At 45.2% G+C, this 22,845-nt stretch overlaps 1 protein-coding gene across 2 annotated transcripts; it reads left to right on the top strand.

The window, feature by feature from the left end:
• The first annotated feature begins 66 nt into the window (after nucleotides 1-66).
• Nucleotides 67-22,468, top strand: TPPP2 (tubulin polymerization promoting protein family member 2). 2 transcript variants are annotated; one of them, XM_066601956.1, is made up of 7 exons: nucleotides 67-102; nucleotides 9,365-9,553; nucleotides 13,823-13,992; nucleotides 14,669-14,822; nucleotides 16,436-16,605; nucleotides 17,229-17,382; nucleotides 22,159-22,468. In XM_066601956.1, exons 3-7 carry the CDS (start codon nucleotides 13,823-13,825, stop codon nucleotides 22,345-22,347), a joined length of 837 nt encoding a protein of 278 aa, XP_066458053.1. In that variant the 5' UTR covers nucleotides 67-102; nucleotides 9,365-9,553; the 3' UTR covers nucleotides 22,348-22,468. The 2 variants fall into 2 exon arrangements, with proteins under 2 accessions (XP_066458053.1, XP_066458055.1); XM_066601958.1 differs by lacking the exons at nucleotides 67-102; nucleotides 9,365-9,553 and adding an exon at nucleotides 11,331-11,376.
• Nucleotides 22,469-22,845: the final 377 nt, after the last annotated feature.

The raw sequence follows: 22,845 nt of genomic DNA, 5'->3' as shown, positions 1-22,845 counted from the left end.
GGATGTATAAATATTGATTCCATCCAAGCCCGTAGTGTTTGCATTTGCAGGTTTACTACTCTATGGCACGCGGGCGCAGATGGCTTTATTAGGAACAGAGAGGTGAGTGATTTTTCGCTTTTTTTTTTCTTCCTGTGCCATTTCCCCCACTTTCCATACATTGTGACAATGGTCCTGCTCCGTCATACACACCGCCCAAGTGCAATGGGTAATGTGATGCTTCATTTGCTGCCTCAATCAGCAGAATGGTTACTTCCACCACTGACACATAAACATATATCAATTTTATAGACTGCAGTGCAGACTTTGAAATAATATACAGATGAGCACATTGTATGACCTGATGTATGCTGCGTACTCGGAACGAGGGAGGCAGTGTCCTTGGTTAAGACCGTACATGAAATTTAGGGCCGGGTGAAGCAGACGGACTTATACCGAGGTGTTCTTGTAGGAAGGTCGCCCGTTTGGGCTGCGCTCTTGTAAAGTGCTGGGTATATACAGGTATATGCTGCACGTGTGATGCATCGGAGTTGTAGGCGCGAGGCCTGCTGGAGGGAGCGCAGGAATAGCACCGGGTGCATCTGTGTCTGATTGAGGTGCTGTGACAGAGCTGTGTGTGTTTGTTTGGGGCAGGGTGGGGGGGTGGAGGGTAGATGGTTGCCATAGAAACAAGTCGTCTAAAACAGGACGATGAATATTTATCATCTCTAATGAATATTAATAAGATTGATTGAATAATCAGGGCTTCTCCTCTCTTAATGCAGCTCTGCAGATGGAATATTAACACTACAGTCGCCCTGTTTATTTCTTTATCAAAGTCACCCGAGTGACGCAAGAAGCCTTCGCCATCTTCAAATACATCAAACAATGTACTCCACGTACCATCTGCATTGTACCACTTTAATTACAGCTTTATTTTAACCCTTGCCGTCACAGATTCATTCTAGGCTCTCAGCCACAATGGAGAGCACAGGACTGGGGTGTCACATTTATTTAGTGTGTTCCTATACCGTGCCCTCCAATTGTGTATATAGGGTGCAATCTGTCCGACATCTGGTTCCTAAGGAAAACCTACCGCCACCTTGCTTCTGTCTAGTGGGTCGAATGCGAGCCGGCATGTAGAAGACAATGTGTTTCTTATGCACAAAGCAGAGATATATAGAAAATAGAGGCCGGTTTCATATCTGAGTTGGTATCTCCAGTTGGAGGTTCCGTCACAGATCCGACTCAAACTACTGGAAGAAGGAGCGCTCTATAATGGGGTCCAAAAGCTAAGCGGAAACCGAACGGATCCTATTATAGCCAATGGAGTGCGTTTAGCGCTGTTTCGTTCCAAGATGGAGTCATCCGCCCATGAGGATTCCCCTTTCCAGCTCCCAAACAGAGCAGGAAAGGGGAACCCCCGACGAAGATGTGACACCACTAGAGATGAGCGAACATACTTGTTAAGGGCGATTTCGCAATCGAGCATCACTATTTTCGAGTACCTGGCTACTCGGGTGAAAAGATTTGGGGGGGGGGGCGGCGTGGTGGAGCGGGGGGTAGCAGTGGGGAAGAGGGGGGAGCTCTCTTTCTCTCTCTCCCCCCCACCCCCCTCTGCAACCCCCCGCTCACCCCCAGCGCCCCCCGAATCTTTTCACCCGAGTAGTAAAGTACTCGAAAATAGCGATGCTTGATTGCGAAATCGCCCTAAACGAGTACGTTCGCTCATCTCTAGACACCACCCTTACCAAATGTGACATCAGCGTCGTTACCCGGAGGTGTCACAAAACAATTCTCAGAAATGATTGTGGTCTCAATGCAAAACAATGGTCCCTATAATACAGTCGAACAGGAAGTAATAGTCAGTGACTAACTGAATAACATGACGTGCGCTCTTCTTCAAAACATGGTATTACTGTGCCCCATAGACTGGCAATCATACTGATTCCTATACAGACCCAGTCATAGTGGCAACAATACATGCCCTGATATGACGCCAGCCACAAATGTCTCCTTACAGTCCTAGGCCTTATTCACACAAGCGTTATTACATGGCCAATTTAGCTGCAATAAAAAAATTGCGCACATCAGAAGCATTCATTCTAATGCCAATATTACCCGCGTAAAAACGTCCGCCTGATGAAGATTGGACACCGGTGGCTGAATATGCCGGCTGATGTTTATACGCGGCCAGGAAAGATAGGTCTGGCCCTATCTTTCGGCCGCGATCAGCTGGCGACTCCCATAGGCTTCTATGGAGTTTTACAGAAAAACCATTATCCGCATAGTTGCTCAATTAAGTGAATGTTATTGCCGTTTTCGACAGGATGCTTATCGTTCAGATTCCTGCGCTGCCGCGGGAATTGGAATGATAATTGTCCCGTGTAAAGGCATGCCACGAGAATCGTTCAGTCATTCAGTTTCTGCAGGCAGAAAAGTGAGCGAGGTGCCGGTCAGCGGAAACAGCAGTTGTGCACTATTAAACGACTATCTGCTTACTGTGAATCGAGGCGGGCGGGGGAGAGCGCTATCCGGCCGCACCACCTGCAACGCAACGTTGTGGGCGATGCCAGCGATACTTGCTCTTGTGTAACAGCAAAGCAGCGGGCATCCCTGCGACGAGTGTTGGGCATGGTTTTCCCATCGGCTCGTCCCGTGTAAAAGGATCATAAGTGATAGTAGTTCCGTGTAAACACGGCCACCAGCAGGTTTACAAGTGATAAATCGTTCACCAGTAGCTAGTCGTTTCATTTCAACTCACCTAGAAATAGTCGCTGGTTGACTAATTATCGCCTGGTGTAGATAGACAATACGTTTTGCAGGCAGATGTTTTTGTTCGCGGTCTGGAAGCACTTAAAGGGGTTGTCCCGCGCCGAAACGGGTTTTTTTTTTTTTCAACCCCCCCCCCGTTCGGCGCGAGACAACCCCGATGCAGGGAGGTAAAGAAAGCTCACCGGAGCGCTTACCTGAATCCCCGCGCTCCGGTGACTTCTCTACTCACCGCTGAAGATGGCCTCTTCCTCCGTGGACCGCAGCTCTTCTGTGCGGTCCACTGCCGATTCCAGCCTCCTGATTGGCTGGAATCGGCACGTGACGGGGCGGAGCTACACGGAGCTACACGGAGCCCCATAGAAGACTGCAGAAGACCCGGACTGCGCAAGCGCGGCTAATTTGGCCATCGGAGGGCGAAAATTAGTCGGCACCATGGAGACGAGGACGCCAGCAACGGAACAGGTAAGTATAAAACTTTTTATAACTTCTGCATGGCTCATAATTAATGCACAATGTACATTACAAAGTGCATTATTATGGCCATACAGAAGTGTATAGACCCACTTGCTGCCTCGGGACAACCCCTTTAACAATCGCTCTGTGTAAAAGCACATAAAGAACAGTCATTGATACAGTGGTGGAGGACTACCTCTCTCCGCTCCACCAACAGCAGTGATGGAGGACTACCGGTCTCCGCTCCACCAACAGCAGTGATGGAGGACTTCCAGTCACCGCTCCACCAACAGCAGTGATGGAGGACTACCGGTCTCCGCTCCACCAACAGCAGTGATGGAGGAGTACCGGTCTCCGCTCCACCAACAGCAGTGATGGAGGAGTACCGGTCTCCGCTCCACCAACAGCACTGATGGGTCATTCCATGCCAAGTGGACCAGTGGTCCCCACTCGGCCATCTCCGATTTTGCTGAAAATTTATAAGGATGTACATGTATGTTTGAAACGAGGTTCTGTAAAGTTCTAGGGCCAGATATCAAATACCTGGGACACTGTTGCCCTTTCACTGGAGGTCCCAATGAGCGCGCGGCTTCAGCTACGAGGATTTTGCAAACTTAAGCCATACTTTGGTTAAATATATCTCAAAACCAAAAACCATTGGTAATTTGTGCTTTGACCAGTACACCAAACAGCTATATGGCTTTGCACTGCTGCAATATCACGGTCAAAGCATATGTATTTGTGAAGATATTCACACCCACATATGATGAAAAATGTTAAATGATCAAATCTGACCTATTTTTAAGGTCAAATATCTAAAAAAGGGTACCCCTCAAATCTATTTATTTTGATATCAGTCGAAAGAGCAAATTTTTCTCTACAAGGATCATCATTTTATTTTTTGGAGTCTTTCAGTTTAAGAAAAGAAAAATGCCACTGAACATGGCGTTTTTAAACATACGCAATGAATGATAAATGCACTATTCAAACCTAGATCCTAGGCTAAGACACCCACCCTCAGGCTTCGGAACCTGTGATAAAGAGACCGCCCGTGGCTGGCCTTGCACGGCTATCGGGCGTGGCCCCTAGGCGATGGGGCTGCCAATTCTCAAAAGATTTGGCATTATTACAATTCTTAATAGGATTATAATACCAATTCTTAGGGAATTGGTAGTGGTATAACCACCATGGACCAACGCAAGGGTTTGAATAGTGCATTTATCATTCATTGCGTATGTTTAAAAACGCCATGTTCAGTGGCATTTTTCTTTTCTTAAACTGAAAGACTCCAAAAAATAAAATGATGATCCTTGTAGAGAAAAATTTGCTCTTTCGACTGATATCAAAATAAATAGATTTGAGGGGTACCCTTTTTTAGATATTTGACCTTAAAAATAGGTCAGATTTGATCATTTAACATTTTTCATCATATGTGGGTGTGAATATCTTCACAAATACATATGCTTTGACCGTGATATTGCAGCAGTGCAAAGCCATGTAGCTGTTTGGTGTACAGAGCAAAGCACCGGTTACAAGTCGTTTTTGGTCTTGAGCTATACTTGGCCAAAGTTTGGTGTAAATGTCATGCGGCGTGATTTTCAAGCTACTTTGACACAAAATTGTGGCCGATATATTCTTTTGTGATAGCCGGTACTAATTTTTTTGTGTTCACCAGCAAAAGTTGAGCTAGTATGTCCAATTTCAGCATCATAGCCAGTATATTTCTATAATGCCTATGTGCCAAAGTTTGCAAAATCCTTGTAGCTGAAGCCGCGAGCTCAGTGGGACCTCCAGTGTAAAGGCGACAGTGCCACAGGTATTTAAGATCTGGAGCTAAAACTTCACAGAACCTCGTTTCAAACATATACATATATCTGAGTAAATTTTCAGCAAAATCGGAGACGGTCGAGTGGGGACGATTTTGAAAATTGGTCCAATTGATGTGGAATGACCCTGATGGAGAACTACCGGTCTCCGCTCCACCAACAGCAGTGATATAGGACTACTGGTCTCCACTCCACCAACAGCAGTGATGGAGGACTACTGGTCTCCACTCCACCAACAGCAGTGATGAAGGACTACTGGTCTCCGCTTCACCAACAGCTGTGATGAAGGGCTACCGGTCTCTGCTCCACCAACAGCAGTGATGGAGGACTACCGGTCTCTGCTCCACCAACAGCAGTGATGGAGGACTACTGGTCTCGGCTCCACCAACAGCAGTGATGGAGGACTACCGGTCTTGGCTCCACCAACAGCAGTGATGGAGGACTACCGGTCTTCGCTCCACCAACAGCAGTGATGGAGGACTACCGGTCTCCGCTGCACCAACTGCAGTGATGGAGGACTACTGGTCTCGGCTCCACCAACAGCAGTGATGGAGGACTACCGGTCTCCGCTCCACCAACAGCAGTGATGGAGGACTACTGGTCTCCGCTCCACCAACAGCAGTGATGAAGGACTACTGGTCTCGGCTCCACCAACAGCAGTGATGGAGGACTACCAATCTCTGCTCCACCAACAGCAGTGATGGTTCCACGTGATTCTAATCTCATGTAGGGGCCATAATCCATGATGGAAGCCTGGACACTGAGAGTATAGTCAGACGGCGGTGTGGAATCCTCGCCGATTCTGCATCAAATCTGCATCCCACTGCTTTCAATGCCAATCAGTGTTGCGCTCTATATGGCGTAGGACTTTTTGTAAACATGGATTTCAAATATGTGTGCGTAAAAATGAGGTCCCTTCTTGATGAGCGCGCCGCCTCACACCTGTGTAAAGTTTGCATTTCAAATTCCGCATTTGGATTTTGCCCATTAGAGGGTTAAATCCATGTGCGAATCCGTGCCGGACTGCGGCAGAGCCGCGGCAGACATCCGCAGCTCAGCATTTCTACCACGGCGGAATACACACGTGATCACACCCGTAGGGTACGTTAGCATGATGGAACTCAATAAATATGGATATTCAGACGTGGTTTTTGGCGCTCTGTCAAAGCGTGAAATCTAAGTGCAGAAGTCTGGCGCAGAAAATCGCATTTCCACATCAAGAAGAGACGTGCTTTTCTGCGGCAGAATCCTGTGCGCAAATTTTTCTCATTGGCAGTGCCGAATCCTGCGTGCAGATCCACGCCAAAAAAAACACGTCAAAAAGACACAGATTTTTACACCATTTTCTGAGGGGAAATTGCATCACTCTTCTCAATGCAACAAATAAGCTTTACTAATTAAAAAGTGTAATATGTGTTAGCCTTGAACAGGGCGCCTGCACAGCTGTCGTCCCCTCCTCTGACGCATGGGGCACTTCTCATTTACCTGCTATTCAGTCACAGAGGAGTCTTCAGGTTTGGAGTTGCTGAAGAGGCCTAAAGAGCCGCCGCACCGCGGACTCCGGGGGCGGGGCTTGATAACCCAGGCGGCGAGGGGCGGGGCCGAGGCGTGCTGTGGCGGCCACTCAATAAACAGCGAGGACTGCAGTAAACGCCGGTTGCTGCAGTGAGGTGACGGAGCCGGGAGGGGGCGCTGTGCATTCTTCTCAGCCTTTCTTGTGTATAAGGCCCGCCTGTGAGGACTGTGAAGATCCTGCCTCACTTACCCGTTACTGAGGCCTCCAGCGGGCGGGGCCGGGGTGATGGGCTCCTCCAGTCTCTGAGGTCACTACTCATTGCTGCATTGTTTACTGACCTCTAGTGGAGAGAAGCGGTGGAGCAGCTACAATCCCAGGCTTATTTATATCTCAACCAGCTTTTTTTTGGTACTTGTAGTGCTTTTTTATTTTTTTTCTGTGTGTTTTCTTACAATATACTTCTGGCCATTCCAAAATGTTTCAATTAAAATAAAAAAATATATATATCATCTCACATGCGGACACCCCTCTAATACACATTCCATATCAATAAGGCTCTAATTAGCTGCGTGCCACCAATCCACATGCACTGATCTGCGGTTTTACGCCTGTAATACGCACCAAGATGGAACTTGCTGTAATCTTTGTATGCATATTTCGGGAGAGCGGCACTGTGTATTACGTGCACAAAATCTGCGCGCCTCATACACCGTGACCGTACGCTCGTGTGAGACGGCCCTGATGCTTCATTACTTCAGTGTTGTACACGTCCGTAGTACGGCCCCCACAGCCTGCCATATTGTATTCGCAGTCATACGGAGAGCGCAATAGTGTAGTTGAAAAAAACAGGATGGTGAACCGTTCTATTAAATGCCAACGTGCCCGTGGGCGTTATCATCAAGAGAACATTAGGCCGGGTCTTCACAGGGCGTTAGCAGGGCGGTTGTGTGCCGTGGGGCTGCAAACCATGCAGCAAGACTGCGCAACATCACGGTTTGGCGGTAAGTACAGGTGAAGCACATAAAACCGTACGCTTCGCATGTAGTTGCTGCAAAACAGGCGATTCCTGCTAAATTGCAAGTGGTTTTACTGCAGGTTCGCGGCCACACAGTACACGACCACCCTACTAACACGCTTTAAAAAAGGCACGTAAAATGCGACCATGCGAATCATTGGATTACAATGGTTTCATTAAGAGGAACCTCTTTTTCCACATAGAATATACACAGGTGAAAAGCGACCATTTTCAGACGTATATTTTATATGGCGCATGAAAAGACAGGTGTTATCCTATTTTCGACATGATACACTGGAAGGTCCCATAGACTTCTATGGCAGCTGGAAAAAAAGGGGGGGGGGGGGGAGAGTTACCTTGCATACAACACTGGGAAAAGATGACGGCTTGCCCTAAATAGTGATTTAATGCCATTCTGAAGATTTCTGCCGATCGTTGCTTGCCATCGCTTCTGCATATTTTTTAACATTCGCGCAGCAGCGCCCCGTGCGGATGGATTTAAATACACTAATTAAGATCAAGACTCAATTGTCAAAAAGTCATTCATGCGTATATACACTGCGTACGGGCGAACGTAACAACGCATACGGTCGTGTGAAGGAGGGCTTCTTCACATGGGCGGATGTGCATTTGCTCCCGCCTCGGCGCAATATATTTGCGGAACGAACAATGCTTCTTTGCCCATGTAGCGGCATATTTTACTTGAATTTTCAGCCCGCCAGGCATGTTCATTTGCACGCGGCAAACAGAGATGCACGGCTTGAACTGGCTAATTCGTCCAATGAGTTCCAGATGCATTCTTATGCCCACGGAATTACGCAGCGTATCACGCATCTCCTAGGGTATTGCGAGCGCATCTGCACACCTCTCATTGACTTCTGTGGGGACCTGTGGTGCGCAAAGGTGCAGAAAAGTAGAGGATATTGCGGCAAGGGGGGGGGGGGTTGCAATTGAAATGCGCAGGAAAAAAATGCGCATGTGAATAAAATGCATTCTCTGAGTATCGTGAGTGCAAATACGCTGGTGGGAAGGAGCCCTAACAAAACGTCTTATTAATTTCTTAATTTAGTCATTGAGGGCTCCTTCAGACAAGCGTATTTGCACATACTCTCGCCACAACACAGCTAATTTGCACATGAACGATGTTTGAAGAGCCCCGTAATCAGCCTGTTGTTTGCGCATAATACTGTAATATTAGCGCCCAGGGCCCGTTCACACGCACGTGACACTCCTTTTCCGTAAAAATGATTGGCTATTAAAGCCTAGTGAGGTCCAGCTGCCTTCTTTTCCTGTGTTTTGCGCAGTGTTTCACCCTCCCCTTGTGCATTTGCGCACCTCCCATAGACTTCTATCAACCCCATGCCTCTCAAAACGCAGTAAAATAGTGCAGGTCCTATTTTTTTGCGCACTGGCAAAATGCACTTATGTGAACGAACCCATTGAAATCCATAGGTTCTATACTATGTGTTTAGCGCATGCAGACTTTGCATGCGCAAATACCTGCGCAAACGTATTTGAGTGAGGAGCCCTAAATCTGATGTCAATTTTTGGGGGGGGAGCAGAAAGCAAAACTACATCAGAAAACTGCATATTTACTGATAATTTTAAAAAATGGCAGAAAATTCTGAAATATTTAGTGGAATATTAAGCGGAATCCGCGTCCGGGATGGGACAGGTGCTGCTTATTTTGGGCAGATTTCTTGTATTCTCTTGCTGACCTGCTGCACAACATCATTAGTGTCACTTAGTAAATACAGGGAATGCTAATCATTTTCCTTCCTTCCCGTTTCTCACATGCAGGTCAGGTTACAAGATGCCGGATTGGGGAAATTCCAGGACGTTCCTAATGTGTTGCAGATGTGGCTGGATGGCCGGTTATCAGTCCTGATGCTGCGAGGGGATCACACAAGGCTGTCGATATTCTCACACTGTACAAGGTTGCAGAAAGTATGATCGACGTCTGGAACGCTTAGAGCGCATTCACACACGGTGCGACAAGAGACTGCACTGCTGACACAGCAGAAAAACCACGTCCAAGTGTCACATACAAGCAGTTTTACTTCTTTTTTCCCTAAGAATAGTTCTAGAAATTAAACTATGGAAATCTAAGCTTGTAATCCTACCATGTTGATCCAGAGCAAGACAAAAAACCCTATGAGGCGGACGAAAATTGCCCCATAATAGGAGGACAATTCCTTTCCGACTCCAAATATGGCAACTGGTATAAATCCCCAAATCAACGTCTGATCTCCAGAAATCTAGTACTCCTAACGTATGATATTATTTTCTAGAACACATTTGCACACGTCCCATAGACTTCTATGGCGATCCTTAGGGGAGCTTCACATGAGCGTATTTACAAGCGCATTTGTGCACACAAGACGCAGAGAATAGAACCCATTGCTTTGAATGGGTTTTTGTTTTTGCATGCACATTTCATATAAACAAAAAAAAAAACAGCAAGCTCTATTTTAGGGCGCCCACCCACTAGCGTTTTTTTTCACTGCGAAATTCGCAGCCTTTTTTTTTCTGCAGGCGGTCTATGGGACTTGTAATGTTAAAATCGCGATCACGCAAAATCGCGATTTTGCGCGATCGCGATTTTAGCTTTACAAGTCCCATAGCCCAAAGACCCCTGCAGGGAAAAAAAACACTGCGAATTTCGCAGTAAAAAAAAACGCTAGTGGGTAAGCACCCTTATTGCGTACCAAAGGTCCCCATAGGAGTATATAGGGGTGCGCAAATATGTGCACATGGGTATGTGCTAAAAACGCTGCACATTTCCACAAACAGCGGCACCTCATTGGGCTTAATAGCCATTTAAATCAGGGTGGGATGATTCCCCCATACATGTGAACTAGTAGTGCCTGCGGGAATACGCACAGTATTTGCACAGGCATGCACACAAAAAAGACTCCTTCACAGTGCAAAAACGTTACTCTACCACATGCGTTCTAGCGCTTATGCTCGTGTGAGGCCGCCTTTAGCGTGCAAATGCACACAAAAACAGAACATGTTGCGCTTCTTTCCACGCGCGCCAAATGCACGTACAAAAAAGAGAAATGATAACGAACCCATTGACATCAATAGGTTCTATTCTCTGTGTATTGCATGCAAAAATACACGCACAAATATGTCCACATGAAGGAGCCCTTAAAGGGGTCCTCTGGAACTTAAAGCAGACTTCTAGGAGTTTGTATCCAACCTCTGGGACACCTGCCAGTCAGCACAGTGGCGAGGCAGCAGTCCTCCTGCAAGCAATGGTTCCCTTTTGTTGCTCCCACAGGCGATCCAGCTCCATACAGGAAATGTGCTGGTCCTGCCACTCATTCCATTCAAGCGAACAGGATGAGCCGCTATACCAGGCCCTGCCACCCATGGGGGCAAACCGCTGTGAAAACAATAAATGTAATGCTGTGCAGACTGGCCAGAGGTTGGGCCCTACTAGTCAGACATGGTCAGCTTATCCTAAGATTAGATAGACAATAAATAGAATAAAAAGAAAGTAATTAATAAAATCCCTAAAAGCCGTCACTCTGCTCGTTAAGGCAGTAACATTTAGTTTTCTTACACTTCGGAGATGAACTACTATCAGAGCTATATTCCATTTGCCGAGCATACTGTATATCCAAGGTGGAGGTTGACGTTAATTGCCATTGTGACAGTTGTGACATTGTTGATGACATCACGTCACTTATGATGCAAGCAGTTCCATTCTGCAGTCAGGTCAGCGAGCGGAGAGTGTCAGCAGGGTGCGGTATTCACTCCAGCATATTATTATCATCTCTAATTGTTTGGCGCTAATATTTGAGGTAAGTGTTGTGCGTACGACGGGTCTAAATATGAAATATGTCCTTTCTGTTACTTTGCTTCTAAAGCGACGAGGAGCTCCCACTGTGTTTGGTGTTTTTCAATGAGAGCCGTATCAAACATTCATATGCATGTATATTTAACAATCCCTTGGATGCATGTGGCATCTGTTTTATGTTTATTTTTAGTGGCAATTCCGAGGTGACAAACACTCCAGCTTCTATTTATCTAGGATATTCTTCAATGGCAGTACATGAATATCATAGAAATAATTACATGGCAAGAAAGAGCATCTGCCGTTCATCATTCACATACATTTCCTATCACGACAAGATTCTACTATTTTAATGAGAGTTTCAGAAATTATGTGGTTTTTTTTATTTACACCCTACCATTACCTACATATATAACCCATGTATGTTATTGTCTCAGCTGCTCCTGGAGTCCTTATATACTGTAGTTTTGTAAAATATGGCACTATTCTAGACTCCACCTGAAAGTGTCTATTTATGGGCTTTATGGCTAATAAAATGATTGGGATGAAAATAAGGGTTGCCCGTGCACGCCGCGGCGATCTGCTGTAACCGCATACGTTTTACTGCTAATTGCCTAGCAGCGACTCCATTTGTCCGTTGAACCAATAATAAGTTCAGGTACTGGCTGGCAGTTAGCATTGATCCGCATATGGTTACCGCACATCAACTGCAGCGTGAACGGGCACCCTTAGTTTTAGAAATCTGTTTGCAATCAATCAACCGATCCATCTGTCTTTCGCCATCATAACATTAATGCTCCAACATATTTGTTTGCAGTCATTCTGTCCAGCACAGCAGGCCTTACTAGGAAGTTAAATGGCAGCTTTAGGGCGGTTTCAGACTAACGCCTTTTTCTTCCCTTATGCGGCCGTGATAATCATGGCTGCATTACGGGACAAAACGAAACCATTGATTTCAGTGGTTTCATTTTCACAAGCTCTTTGCTCGTCCGTTAATACTACAGCCGAGAAGAGATATGGCGCAGAGTTTAAATGGCCGGCGAACGGGAAGAAATTTCCCTCATTCAGGCAGAACTACACTCCGTACCGTTGAGCGTAGTTGCGCCTACTATGGCCGCCTGAGCCTGCTTTTGCTATTAGGGTGGTTTCAGACGAACGTGTTTTTCTCCCCTTATGCGGCCGTGATAATCACAGCCACATAACGGATGAATCCATTGATTTCACTAGTTTCGTTTTCACTAGCTCTTTTCTCAGCGTTAATACTACAGCCAAGAACAGAAAGCACCTGCCCTATCTTCCCGTGTTTTTTTTTTTTCAAACTCTTGCGCTATGGCGTGGAGTTTAAACGGACGGCGAAGGGAAAGAAATTTCCCTTGTTCTGACGCAACTAGGCTCCATATCAGCAAATGTAGTTGCGCCTTTGGCCATCTGAAGCCACCCTTAACATCCAAGTCCCATTATACTGAAGCCCTGAAGTGACAAGTGCTCATAGTAAGAATTCGGATGTCCGTCCCCAAGAGCAGATTTTGCAAACAGAGATTTGCTGATCATACACTTGGACTGGTTGAATGCTGTTCCTGACTTCACCATAGATATGCACATATCACCGAGCACCTCTGGCAGCAACATATCCCCAACACCCTTCAAGGATTGGGCATGTTGAAATGTAAAATGCCCGATCTCTCTTTTTCCCCATCATCATTGGCAGGTCCATGAAATGTTTGAACAAAGTGCCGTGTCCAGATACCCAACAGACTTTTGCCGTGCAGCAACTTCCTTAGCAACTGTAGAGCAGCAGTCATGCGGCTTGCATGCAACATGTACACAAGTGTTTTCACCTCCATCTCTTCTTTCTCAATATACTTGGCGTGGACTTGTAATTTTCATGTCATGCATTCTTATGCAGTTTTAACTTTATATAACAGTCTGGACAGAACGGCCTAGGTGGCGGCAATTCATCGATACGACCATCCAGCTTCTCACATTCCAATAATACGCCTCTCTTAGACTCTGTTAATTGGGTCAAATCTCTTGGATTGTGTCATAGAGGCATCTAGTTGTCAACAAGCTCTACAAAAGTGGAAAAAGAGGTCACTAGAAAAAGTAGTCTCTGACAGCCTTTTTATGGGTCAAGAGTGGAACCAACATTAGGGCCCCAGGTGGCAAGACCATTCATCTAATCACACCACATCCCTAATCATTTGTATATCTGCCAGAGATGTAACTGCATGCCAAGTTTTTCAGCAAAATGACAACTTCTAGGGGTGTGATTTCTTTTTACAAAGAGTGTACATCATCACTGTGTCTTTAGTGATGTACAGTTTACATAGAGCATCGTTTGGGGAATACTGTACAGCCTACACCTAGTCCTCAAAGCTGGAAGCTCCAACTCCAACTCCATATTACATTTTATATAGCGCTAATAAAAAGTCTACATGCTTCCTTTTTTTCAGATGTCTCAAGGACTTGAGAAAACGTTCCACCTGTTTGCTATTTCTGGCAAGACCAACGCAACTGGAAAGGAGATGACCAGCAAAGATTTCAGCAAACTCTGCAAGGAATGCAACATATTAGAAAGTGGGTGTACCAGTACAGATGTGGACATTATCTTCGCTAAAGTCAAGTGAGTCTTGAGAAAACTTCTAAATTAAATAGTATACAGTCTTTATAATTGAAGGAAAAAGACGATATAGTGCGTGTCCAGAACATAATGTGAGCCCCCAGATTTGTTCCATGCAAGCAACCAGCAGTATACCCCACCTGTCCCTAAAGGGGTTTTCCTGGACTAAAACACCATTTTCACCTTGGGCACATTCTGTCTGCGGGTACAATTAAGTGACGTCCTTTGTGAAAGACTGCTCACCTAGAATACTTAAAGTTGAATTCAGATGGAGAGCAGGTCCTCCAAGTATCGACAACTCCATCAGACATTTTCATGAATTTGTTGTCAGCACTGCAAGAAGAGGTAGGGTGGTTTCCCATCTGCTGCTTGGGGTTTCTGCTTTATTGCTCCATTCGTGGAGCAAGAAAGGGGAATCTCCGAGGGCCAAATGGCTACGTCTCTTGACAGAAGCAAACAGCGCCAGACGGACTGCATTGACTACAATGGGGTCCGTCCATCTTCCTCCCAGCTGACCGGCTTTTGGAAGGAAGAAAAAGCGCTGCATGTTCTTCCATAGTTTTTTTTAACTGGATCTGTGACGTTCACTAGATGCACATAATTCACAGTAAAGAGTATAATTTTGAGTGTCAGATGGGTCCACCAGTTAACTTTTAACTTTGTCCTGATCTTCTTGAAGGGCTAAGGGAGCGCATGTGATCACCTTTGAAGAGTTTATGAAAGCCCTGGACCTTCTGGCAGTGAAGAGATATCCAGAGATACCTGCAAATGAGTCAATAGCAGCCACCCACAAACTTGTAGAGGGTAAAGAACCTGCAGCCGTGGGAACTACGGTGAGAGCTCAGGATTGTCTGTTTTTTTCTGTTTGATATACAAGCGGTGCAATGCAGGAAACAAATCACGGCATGTCCTATCTTTGGGTGTGCCCTCGCATCACCCATTGTTTTCAATGGGGCCAGTGGCAGCATTGCACCATGTGCTAGGAGCACGCGGTGCAATCCAAGGTTTCCCAATTGAAAACAACGAGAGAAACTGCAATCCTCCGCCATGACTGACAGCCACAGCGGAGGATTGCTACTTCCCCGAAGTAATGTGAGGTGTTTTTGAGATAAAACACCTTGCATTCGCAGGGAAATCACATGTTGGCGAGTGCGATGTTGGCCGGTGAGTCACGGCCCAATATCGCACTCGCCCGTGTGAAGTTGGCTTCATTGTCAAAAAAGTCAAGCTCAAAAAGGAGTTGTCGGAATCGAATGAAACTTTCTATGTGTGATTGTAATGTTGATAGAAGTGATTACAATATCAGAGCAAAAGGAGAATTTATTTAGGAAAACTGACCATTTGAAGTAGGGAGGCTCTAGTACCCTGTTGTACTACCTGGAACTTCGATATAAGATGTGATATGGGCGGGCATGGAGGCTCTAGTACCTTATTGTACCATCTCTAGCTTGGATGCAAGATGTGATATGAGGGGCATGGGGACTCTAGTACCCTGTTGTACCGCCTCTAGCTTGGATACAAGATGTGATACGGATGGGCATGGAGGCTCTATTACCTTATTGTACCATCTCTAGCTTGGATGCAAGATGTGATATGAGGGACATGGGGACTCTAGTACCCTGTTGTACTGCCTCTAGCTTGGATGCAAGGTGTGATACGGGCGGACATGGAGGCATACAGGTTCCATATGGTATCCTGCGGTATATTGTTCCACATTTGCTGTAATGAGCCTCTAGATCATGAAAACTCGTAGGCTGTCATGCATCCACTGGTCCCAATACAGTACAGTACAGTTTGGTCAGAACGGCCCAGGTGGCAGAGATTTAATTGTTACAACCATCCAACTTCTCACATTCCAATAATGCGCCCCTCGCAAACTCTGTTAACTGGACGAAATTTCTTTGATGCGTCATAGAGGTGTCTAGTGGGCAACAAGCTCTACACAAGCGGAAAAAGAGGTCACTGCATACAAGGAGCCTCTGAGTGCCTTTTTATAGGCCAAGTATGGAACCACTTTTAGTGCCTCAGGTGGCAAGACTGTTCATCTAATCACAGCACAATGCCAGTCATTTGTACATCTACCTGAGATGTAACTGCATGCCGAGTTTTGCAGCAAAACTCCTTCTAGGGGCGCAATTTTTTTTTACAAAGAGTGTACATCATCACTGTGTCTTTAGTGATGTACAGTTTACATAGAGCATTGTCTGGGGAATACTGTACCGCCTACACCTAGTCCTCAAAGCTGGAAGCTCCAAATATAGATACATATAGTATAATGCTCTGGTCTTCAACCTGTGGGTCTCCAGCATATCCTATCCGCCAGAGACTGTTATGGCATGTGGAACTGAGTAACTGCAATTGGTAGTAATATATTACTATATTCTAATTATATAACTATTACATTCTATATAGAGATAATAGAAAGTCTACATGTTGTGTTTTTCAGATGTCTCAAGGACTTGAGAGAACGTTCCACCGGTTTGCCATTTATGGCAAGACTAACGCAACCGGAAAGGAGATGACTGGCAAAGATTTCAGCAAACTCTGCAAGCAATGCAACATACTAGAAAGTGGGTGTACCAGTACAGATGTGGACATTATCTTTGCTAAAGTCAAGTGAGTCTTGAAAAAACTTCTAAATTGAATATGATACAGTCTTTATAATTAAAGGGAACAGACGATATAGTACGTGTCCAGAACATAATGTGAGCCCCCAGATTTGTTCCATGCAAGCAACCAGCAGTATACCCCACCTGTCCCTAAAGGGGTTTTCTTAGGCTAAAATATTATTTTTCACGTTGAAGATGTACCCTTGTGATTAAGTGACGTCCTTTGTGAAGGATGCTCACCCAGGATACTTAAACTTGAATTAAAATGGAGTGCGGGTCCTCCAAGTATCGACAACTCCATTACATAGTTTCATGAAATTGTTGTCAGCACTGCAGGAAGAGATAGGGTGGTTTCCTGTCTGCTGCTGCTCCATTCAGGGAGCAGGAAAGGGGAATCCCTGAATGGCTCGGTCTCTTGGCGGTACCAAACAGCGCCCGGGGTACTGCATTGACTATAATGGGGTCTGTCTGCTTTCCTCCCAGCTGACCAGCTTTTGGAAGGAAGAAGAAGCGCTGCATGTTCTTCTGGTATTTTGAACTGGATCTATGATTTTCACAGTAAAAAGTGTAATTTTGATTGTCAGATGGGTCCACCAGTTAACTTTTAACTTTGTCCTGATCTTCTTGAAGGGCTAAGGGAGCGCATGTGATCACCTTTGAAGAGTTTATGAAAGCCCTGGACCTTCTGGCAGTGAAGAGATATCCAGCGATCCCTGCAATTGAGGCAATAGCAGCCATCCACAAACTTGTAGAGGGTAAAGAACCTGCAGCCGTGGGAACTACGGTGAGAGCTCAGGATTGTCTGTTTGTCTCTGTTTGGTATACAAGAACTAATTCTCATTTTCTATACTATTCATAAAGAAGAAAGTGTTTACCTTTATTCAGAATGACAGAACAGAATACTCCTTGGTATACAATAAAGTAGATTAGTTGTAGGCTCGAAGACACGTTAGGGCAGGTCTGACCCAGGTAACGGTTCCAGGCATGTGGCTTTACATTTAGAAATCATACATAACTCAGGAGCCGGGTGGGGGCGGGTGGGGGTTATGAATCACTCCACAGACTGGGATTAAGAAATGACTCAGGAAGTAAGCCAAGGTCACTAACGGAAGGCAAGAAAAAAAAAGTATTGCAAGTAGCAGAGATTTACTGCATCGCTGCGAGTTTATTGAACATTCCCTCCACATCTGTGAGCGAGAAAAGAGGTAACAATGGAAAGGGCACACTTTCCGTACTGTTACATTCCAAGTCAAAGTTTACATAAAACACTTTCTGGAATACAAGCCAAAATAATAAAAGAGAGCATCAAAGTAAAGGATGAGTTTGTAACGCTGAGTATATTTCAGGGAAACTAATAGTTGTGGATGCTCTTTGTGGGAACTAGATTTATTGCAGGTTGGTGCATTCCACTTTGTATTTATGAAGTGATGCGCTTAATAAATTATGCAGAACTCACAAAATACTAAAACTAATCTACACTCTGTGCTGTAGGTGATACTTCTGCAAAGTCTGTCTTTTTGGATGGTTTCTCCACTAATTTGGTTCGGAGGTTTGTTATACTTTCTCACAAATGTTCATACAAAACTCCCAACTTTTAATGAATGGAAGGAGGGACACTTTAGACATTGTACATGCAAGTTGTTGCAAGCATTCTCTGTTTAGCCACAACTGTAACCATTCCCAATCCACATGCTAGCACTCTCACTGTGCCACTCACTAAGGCTCTGTTCACATGCATGTGGATCTTTATCAGGATCCATCACCAGCAGTAGGTAAGAGGCGTTTAAAGCCGGCACACATAGCGGGAATAGAGAATCGAGAAGTTCAGTGGATATCAATAAAATCATCTTTTTTATATAAAGGATGGGTCCGGTTACTTTTTGAAAATGTAATGTCGGATGCTAATGTGTAAAAATAAATACAGCAGTGCTTAGCTTTCCTCAGCTTCAGAGATCCAGTCTCTGTTGACAGCGGAAGACAGGTGAGCACTGCTTCACCGCCTGTTCTCCTGGCATCAGTGGCCACATCCTAGGCGCCACGATGCCAGGAGTTCTGAGCGGTGATGCTGAGGCCTCTGATTGGCAGGCAGCAGTCACCTGACTTCTGCTGTCAACAGAGACGAGGACAACCGCTTTAACACTGGATTGCCAGGACCGATGGTAAGTACTGCTGTATTTGTCGTTTTACTCATCTCCAGCTGCCATTACATTTTCACAAAGTAACCAGACAATGTTATAAGGTCAAAATACAAACAGGATAAGGCCTCCTGCACACGGGCGGATTTGCATTGCGAAATCCGGAGCAGGGTTCTGCCTCCAGATTCTGCAGCAAATCCAGCCCACAGCATGCTATGAGAAAACGTGATTTCCTGCCCACGAGCGTTGAAGCCATAGCAACGGCGCTGCGTCTTCTGTACTGCGCATGTGCCGTCCGGCCTTGTTGCCGGCACATTCGCCTAAGAGGAGAAGCGTGGCTGGGCACCGTGTCGAACTTCGCTGTGGGAAACCCGCATTCGGGGTCCGACCAGCCTGTGTGCAGCAGGCCTAAGACAGTATAGTGCTACGGTATGACTAAGGGTACTATGTATGTCTGAACATGTTATTAGACTTTTGCACTATGTTTTATAGTAATTCAAGTTGAAGCAAGTCATACAGGTGAATACCGTACTCCATACATACCAACAGTTACTGTATGAGACTGTAGTGCAAGTTAGACTACAAAGGCGGTAGGTTTTGTGGAATATTGCATAAAATAGGTGTTTCTATGCAGCTCTGGGAGTGGAGCTTAAAATTGCCTGTCATTTGAGATGCAAATATTGGGAGATATGGCTATACTGTACATGGGACCATGCTAAACGACTAAAGACATGGTGGGCAGGCTGCTAAGCAATATGGTTAGAAGAGCAAAGTTTTGACCATTTGAGTGTTAAACTTTGCAAAATCCATTGGACTGAACAATATTGGATGAGGATACATATTGTTATCTTGCAAAAATTGTTTGTGAAGCAATGGCCCTCAGCATAAAACATGCCAGTGTTGGCCATAGCCTGCGGTGCAAGCTAGAATACGACAGACGTTATATGATTGGTTTCTCTAGCTAATACCGCCACTTGTTGCCTGCGCTAGCTTTTATGAATGAGGCCCTTTGTGTGACAGGGTTTCCTTCGTGCCTGTGAAGATGTTGCTCGTCAGACTTTCTATATGCTGTATGTGCAATCTGTGATTCCTCTCCTGACTGCAAGTTATCTGAAAGCAGATATAGATGACAACCGTGGCATCTTTATCACCAGGTTCACAGTTTCTAAAATATTTGCTTCCTTGTCTAATCTGTTGTTGAGGAAACTGTAATCTCAGTGACAGAGTAATAGTTTCCCTGAACTCCTTGTGCTTGAAGTGTTACTTTCTCCGACTTTAGGTTCTGTTCACATCTGCACCCATTCAGAGCCTCCAGCGCAGACCAGTTCTGGGTGAAATAGTGCAGCACGCTCTGCTATTTTGTCTGGTAGGCATGAAAAAAGCTGGACGATCCCATTATAGTCAATAGGGTCCATCCATCGTAGGATGGATCAGTTCATGGGAGGGTTTCCACTTTCCATAGTGGAACAGAAAAATGGGATGTAGAATAGAACAGGATATCAAGGTGAAGATACAGGTTCAGTGCAGAATATCAGGAATGCTTATCAGACCGAGCGTTTCCATTTCACACGTGCCAGCGGAACACATATCTTCTATGACTCTTACTTGCTGCTATTTGTTCTGTTTGACTGAGATGCTTGAACGTGCCCTTACCTGCCAGCCAGAAAGACACGTTCCCCTAGGCCCTCGCTGACCAGGAAACGTAGAAATGTTCAGTTCTATATAGATATATTTATGCTCCAGACAGCGCCAATCCTTTCAGATGCCCACTGATTCAGACATACTATGCATTCATTGTGTGAGGGCTTAAACACAGGGACGTGTTTTTGTCCCGTTTTGTGGATGTGAAAATCACGGCCGCAAAACAGGACAAATCGAAACCATGGATTTGAATGGTTTCGTTTTCACTATCAGGATTGTCGCAGGTTACTATTACACATAAGAAAAGATAGGACTTGCTCTATCTTTCTCACTGCGGGCAGAACCTATCTTTCCGAATGTTTTTTTCAAACGCACACGCAATAGCGAGAAGTTTGAATAGTCAAAACAGCCAAAACACACAGCTCCCCCCCACTTCCCCGGTTCATGCACTAGTATGCTCCATAGCCACGAGTGTATTAGCACATGATCCCGTCTGGAGGCACCGTAGTCCACACAGAGTCTATGGCTGCATTGCACCAAGCCGCAGGGACCCCATGTGCCTCCAGACAGGCTCTATATACATCTATATACATGGGTTTGTCCATTTGTATGACATTTTTTGCGTTGATCTTTCCAACCTTGTTTCCAGTATAATCATCCTTACAGCGGGAGGGAAGACGTTGTATCCTGCACAGTGAGGAATGTCCTTATCTGTACCTCTCTGGCTATTATACTATAAGGGCTTTAACACACGAGCATTTTATACCGCATATTAGGGCTTCTTTAGACAATCGTATGCACGAATGCACACACTTCAATGCAACGCATTTGCGCTGTGAAAAAGCTTGATTTGCGCACGTATCAATGTACTTTTTATGTACACAGGGCCTATTCACATGTACAGGCAAAACACCCCCACCCTGATTTTAAAGTCTATTTAGCCTAATGAGGTCCAGATGTGTTCTGTTTTTTATGGAATAGTGCAGTGTATTGTGCTTTTGCGCACATTTGCACACCTCCCATAGACTTCTATGGGGGCCTTTGCTGCACAATACGCAGAAAGATAGAGCAGGTCCTATTTTTCATTGCACGTGCAAAAATCGTTAAGGGCTCCTGCACATGGGCGATTTTGCGCGGCAATTGAAACCATTAAAACACATTGATTACAATGGATTCCCTCACATGGTGCCTTTCCGCGCCCGCATTTCCATTGGGCGAAAAAAATAGGTAACATGCTCTATCTTTGGTGTGCATTTGTGCACCCGAGGCTCCATAGGTGTCTATGGGACGCACAAATGCGCACTTGTCCCAAATGCATTTGTGCACGTAATGGTGCAATTTTGCGTTGGTAATCGATAACACCGGGGAGTATTAGGCTGGTCTGCCCACTAAGTCAGCTGGCCCACCTACTAATCAGCCCTAAATGTTGCTATGAGAGATGTTACATTTACCAATCCCATTCATTGTTATGTTAGCAAATAAATGGCAGCAGCAGAAGTGGAAGTAATGTGGCTTCTAGATCTTATTTATCAACTGACATAGTCCGTGTACATTTCCAAAAGCAGCTTATAGGATGTTAGTGATGTATAGCCACTGTGTCTTTAAAAGCTGGTAATTGTATAGCTCTATCAGGAGAGGAGGTTGACAGAAATGACATTTTAGTAATTTGATCCTTCCTTCTAAAGAGCTGCCTTTGAAAGCTCTTTGTTCCTGCGGTGCCGGACCCTCCTTCTTGACTAGCTGGAGTTTTAATATAAACAGCATAACTCTGCTCTGTTTTACAGAAAGCCGTAACTGGAGGGGCCGTGGATCGTCTAACAGACACATCAAAGTACACCGGATCACACAAGGAACGTTTTGATGCTGGTGGTAAAGGCAAGGGCCTAGCAGGACGTGAAGACCAAGTCGATAACTCCGGATACGTTGGTGCATATAAGGGAACGGGAACGTACGATCAGAAAACGAAGAAGTAATTGAAGAGCGCCCAAGAACTGTTAATAATATAGTGCATTAGGGCTATTATGTCACAACATCAGCTAGGATGAAACAGTTTGTTACTTAGTATCTGGAACAACTGGCCGCATCTTCCATCAACCCGCAATAAACATCATCAAACCTGAAATGTTATCCTCTCATTTGTTCTACATCTTATAAGACAGATCTGTGCGAATGACGCGCTGCGGAAGGAGAACTGCTGCTCCAGATATGCTGCTTCTGCCTCTGTATCACAGATCTCTAAAAATTAGGGCTCATTCGCATCACTGTTTGGATTTCTGTTTTGAACAGATCCTTTAATTTGTTTTTAAAAGGAACAGATAGTAAAATGGAATTGAAACGGAAACAAGCCGAAACCGTAGTATTTGCTTTTTTAACAGATCCAGTAGACTGATCGGTTAAAAAAACGTACAGTTTGTTTTCTATCTTCGATTTATCTCCATTTTTAACAGATCTATTTTTTATTCATTCAATGA

Source organism: Eleutherodactylus coqui, chromosome 5, assembly GCF_035609145.1.
Source record: "Eleutherodactylus coqui strain aEleCoq1 chromosome 5, aEleCoq1.hap1, whole genome shotgun sequence".
In the NCBI taxonomy this organism is placed as follows: Eukaryota; Metazoa; Chordata; class Amphibia; order Anura; family Eleutherodactylidae; genus Eleutherodactylus; species Eleutherodactylus coqui.
The sequence above is the reverse complement of the archived record's forward strand: the minus strand, read 5'-3'. Positions and strand labels throughout refer to the sequence as shown.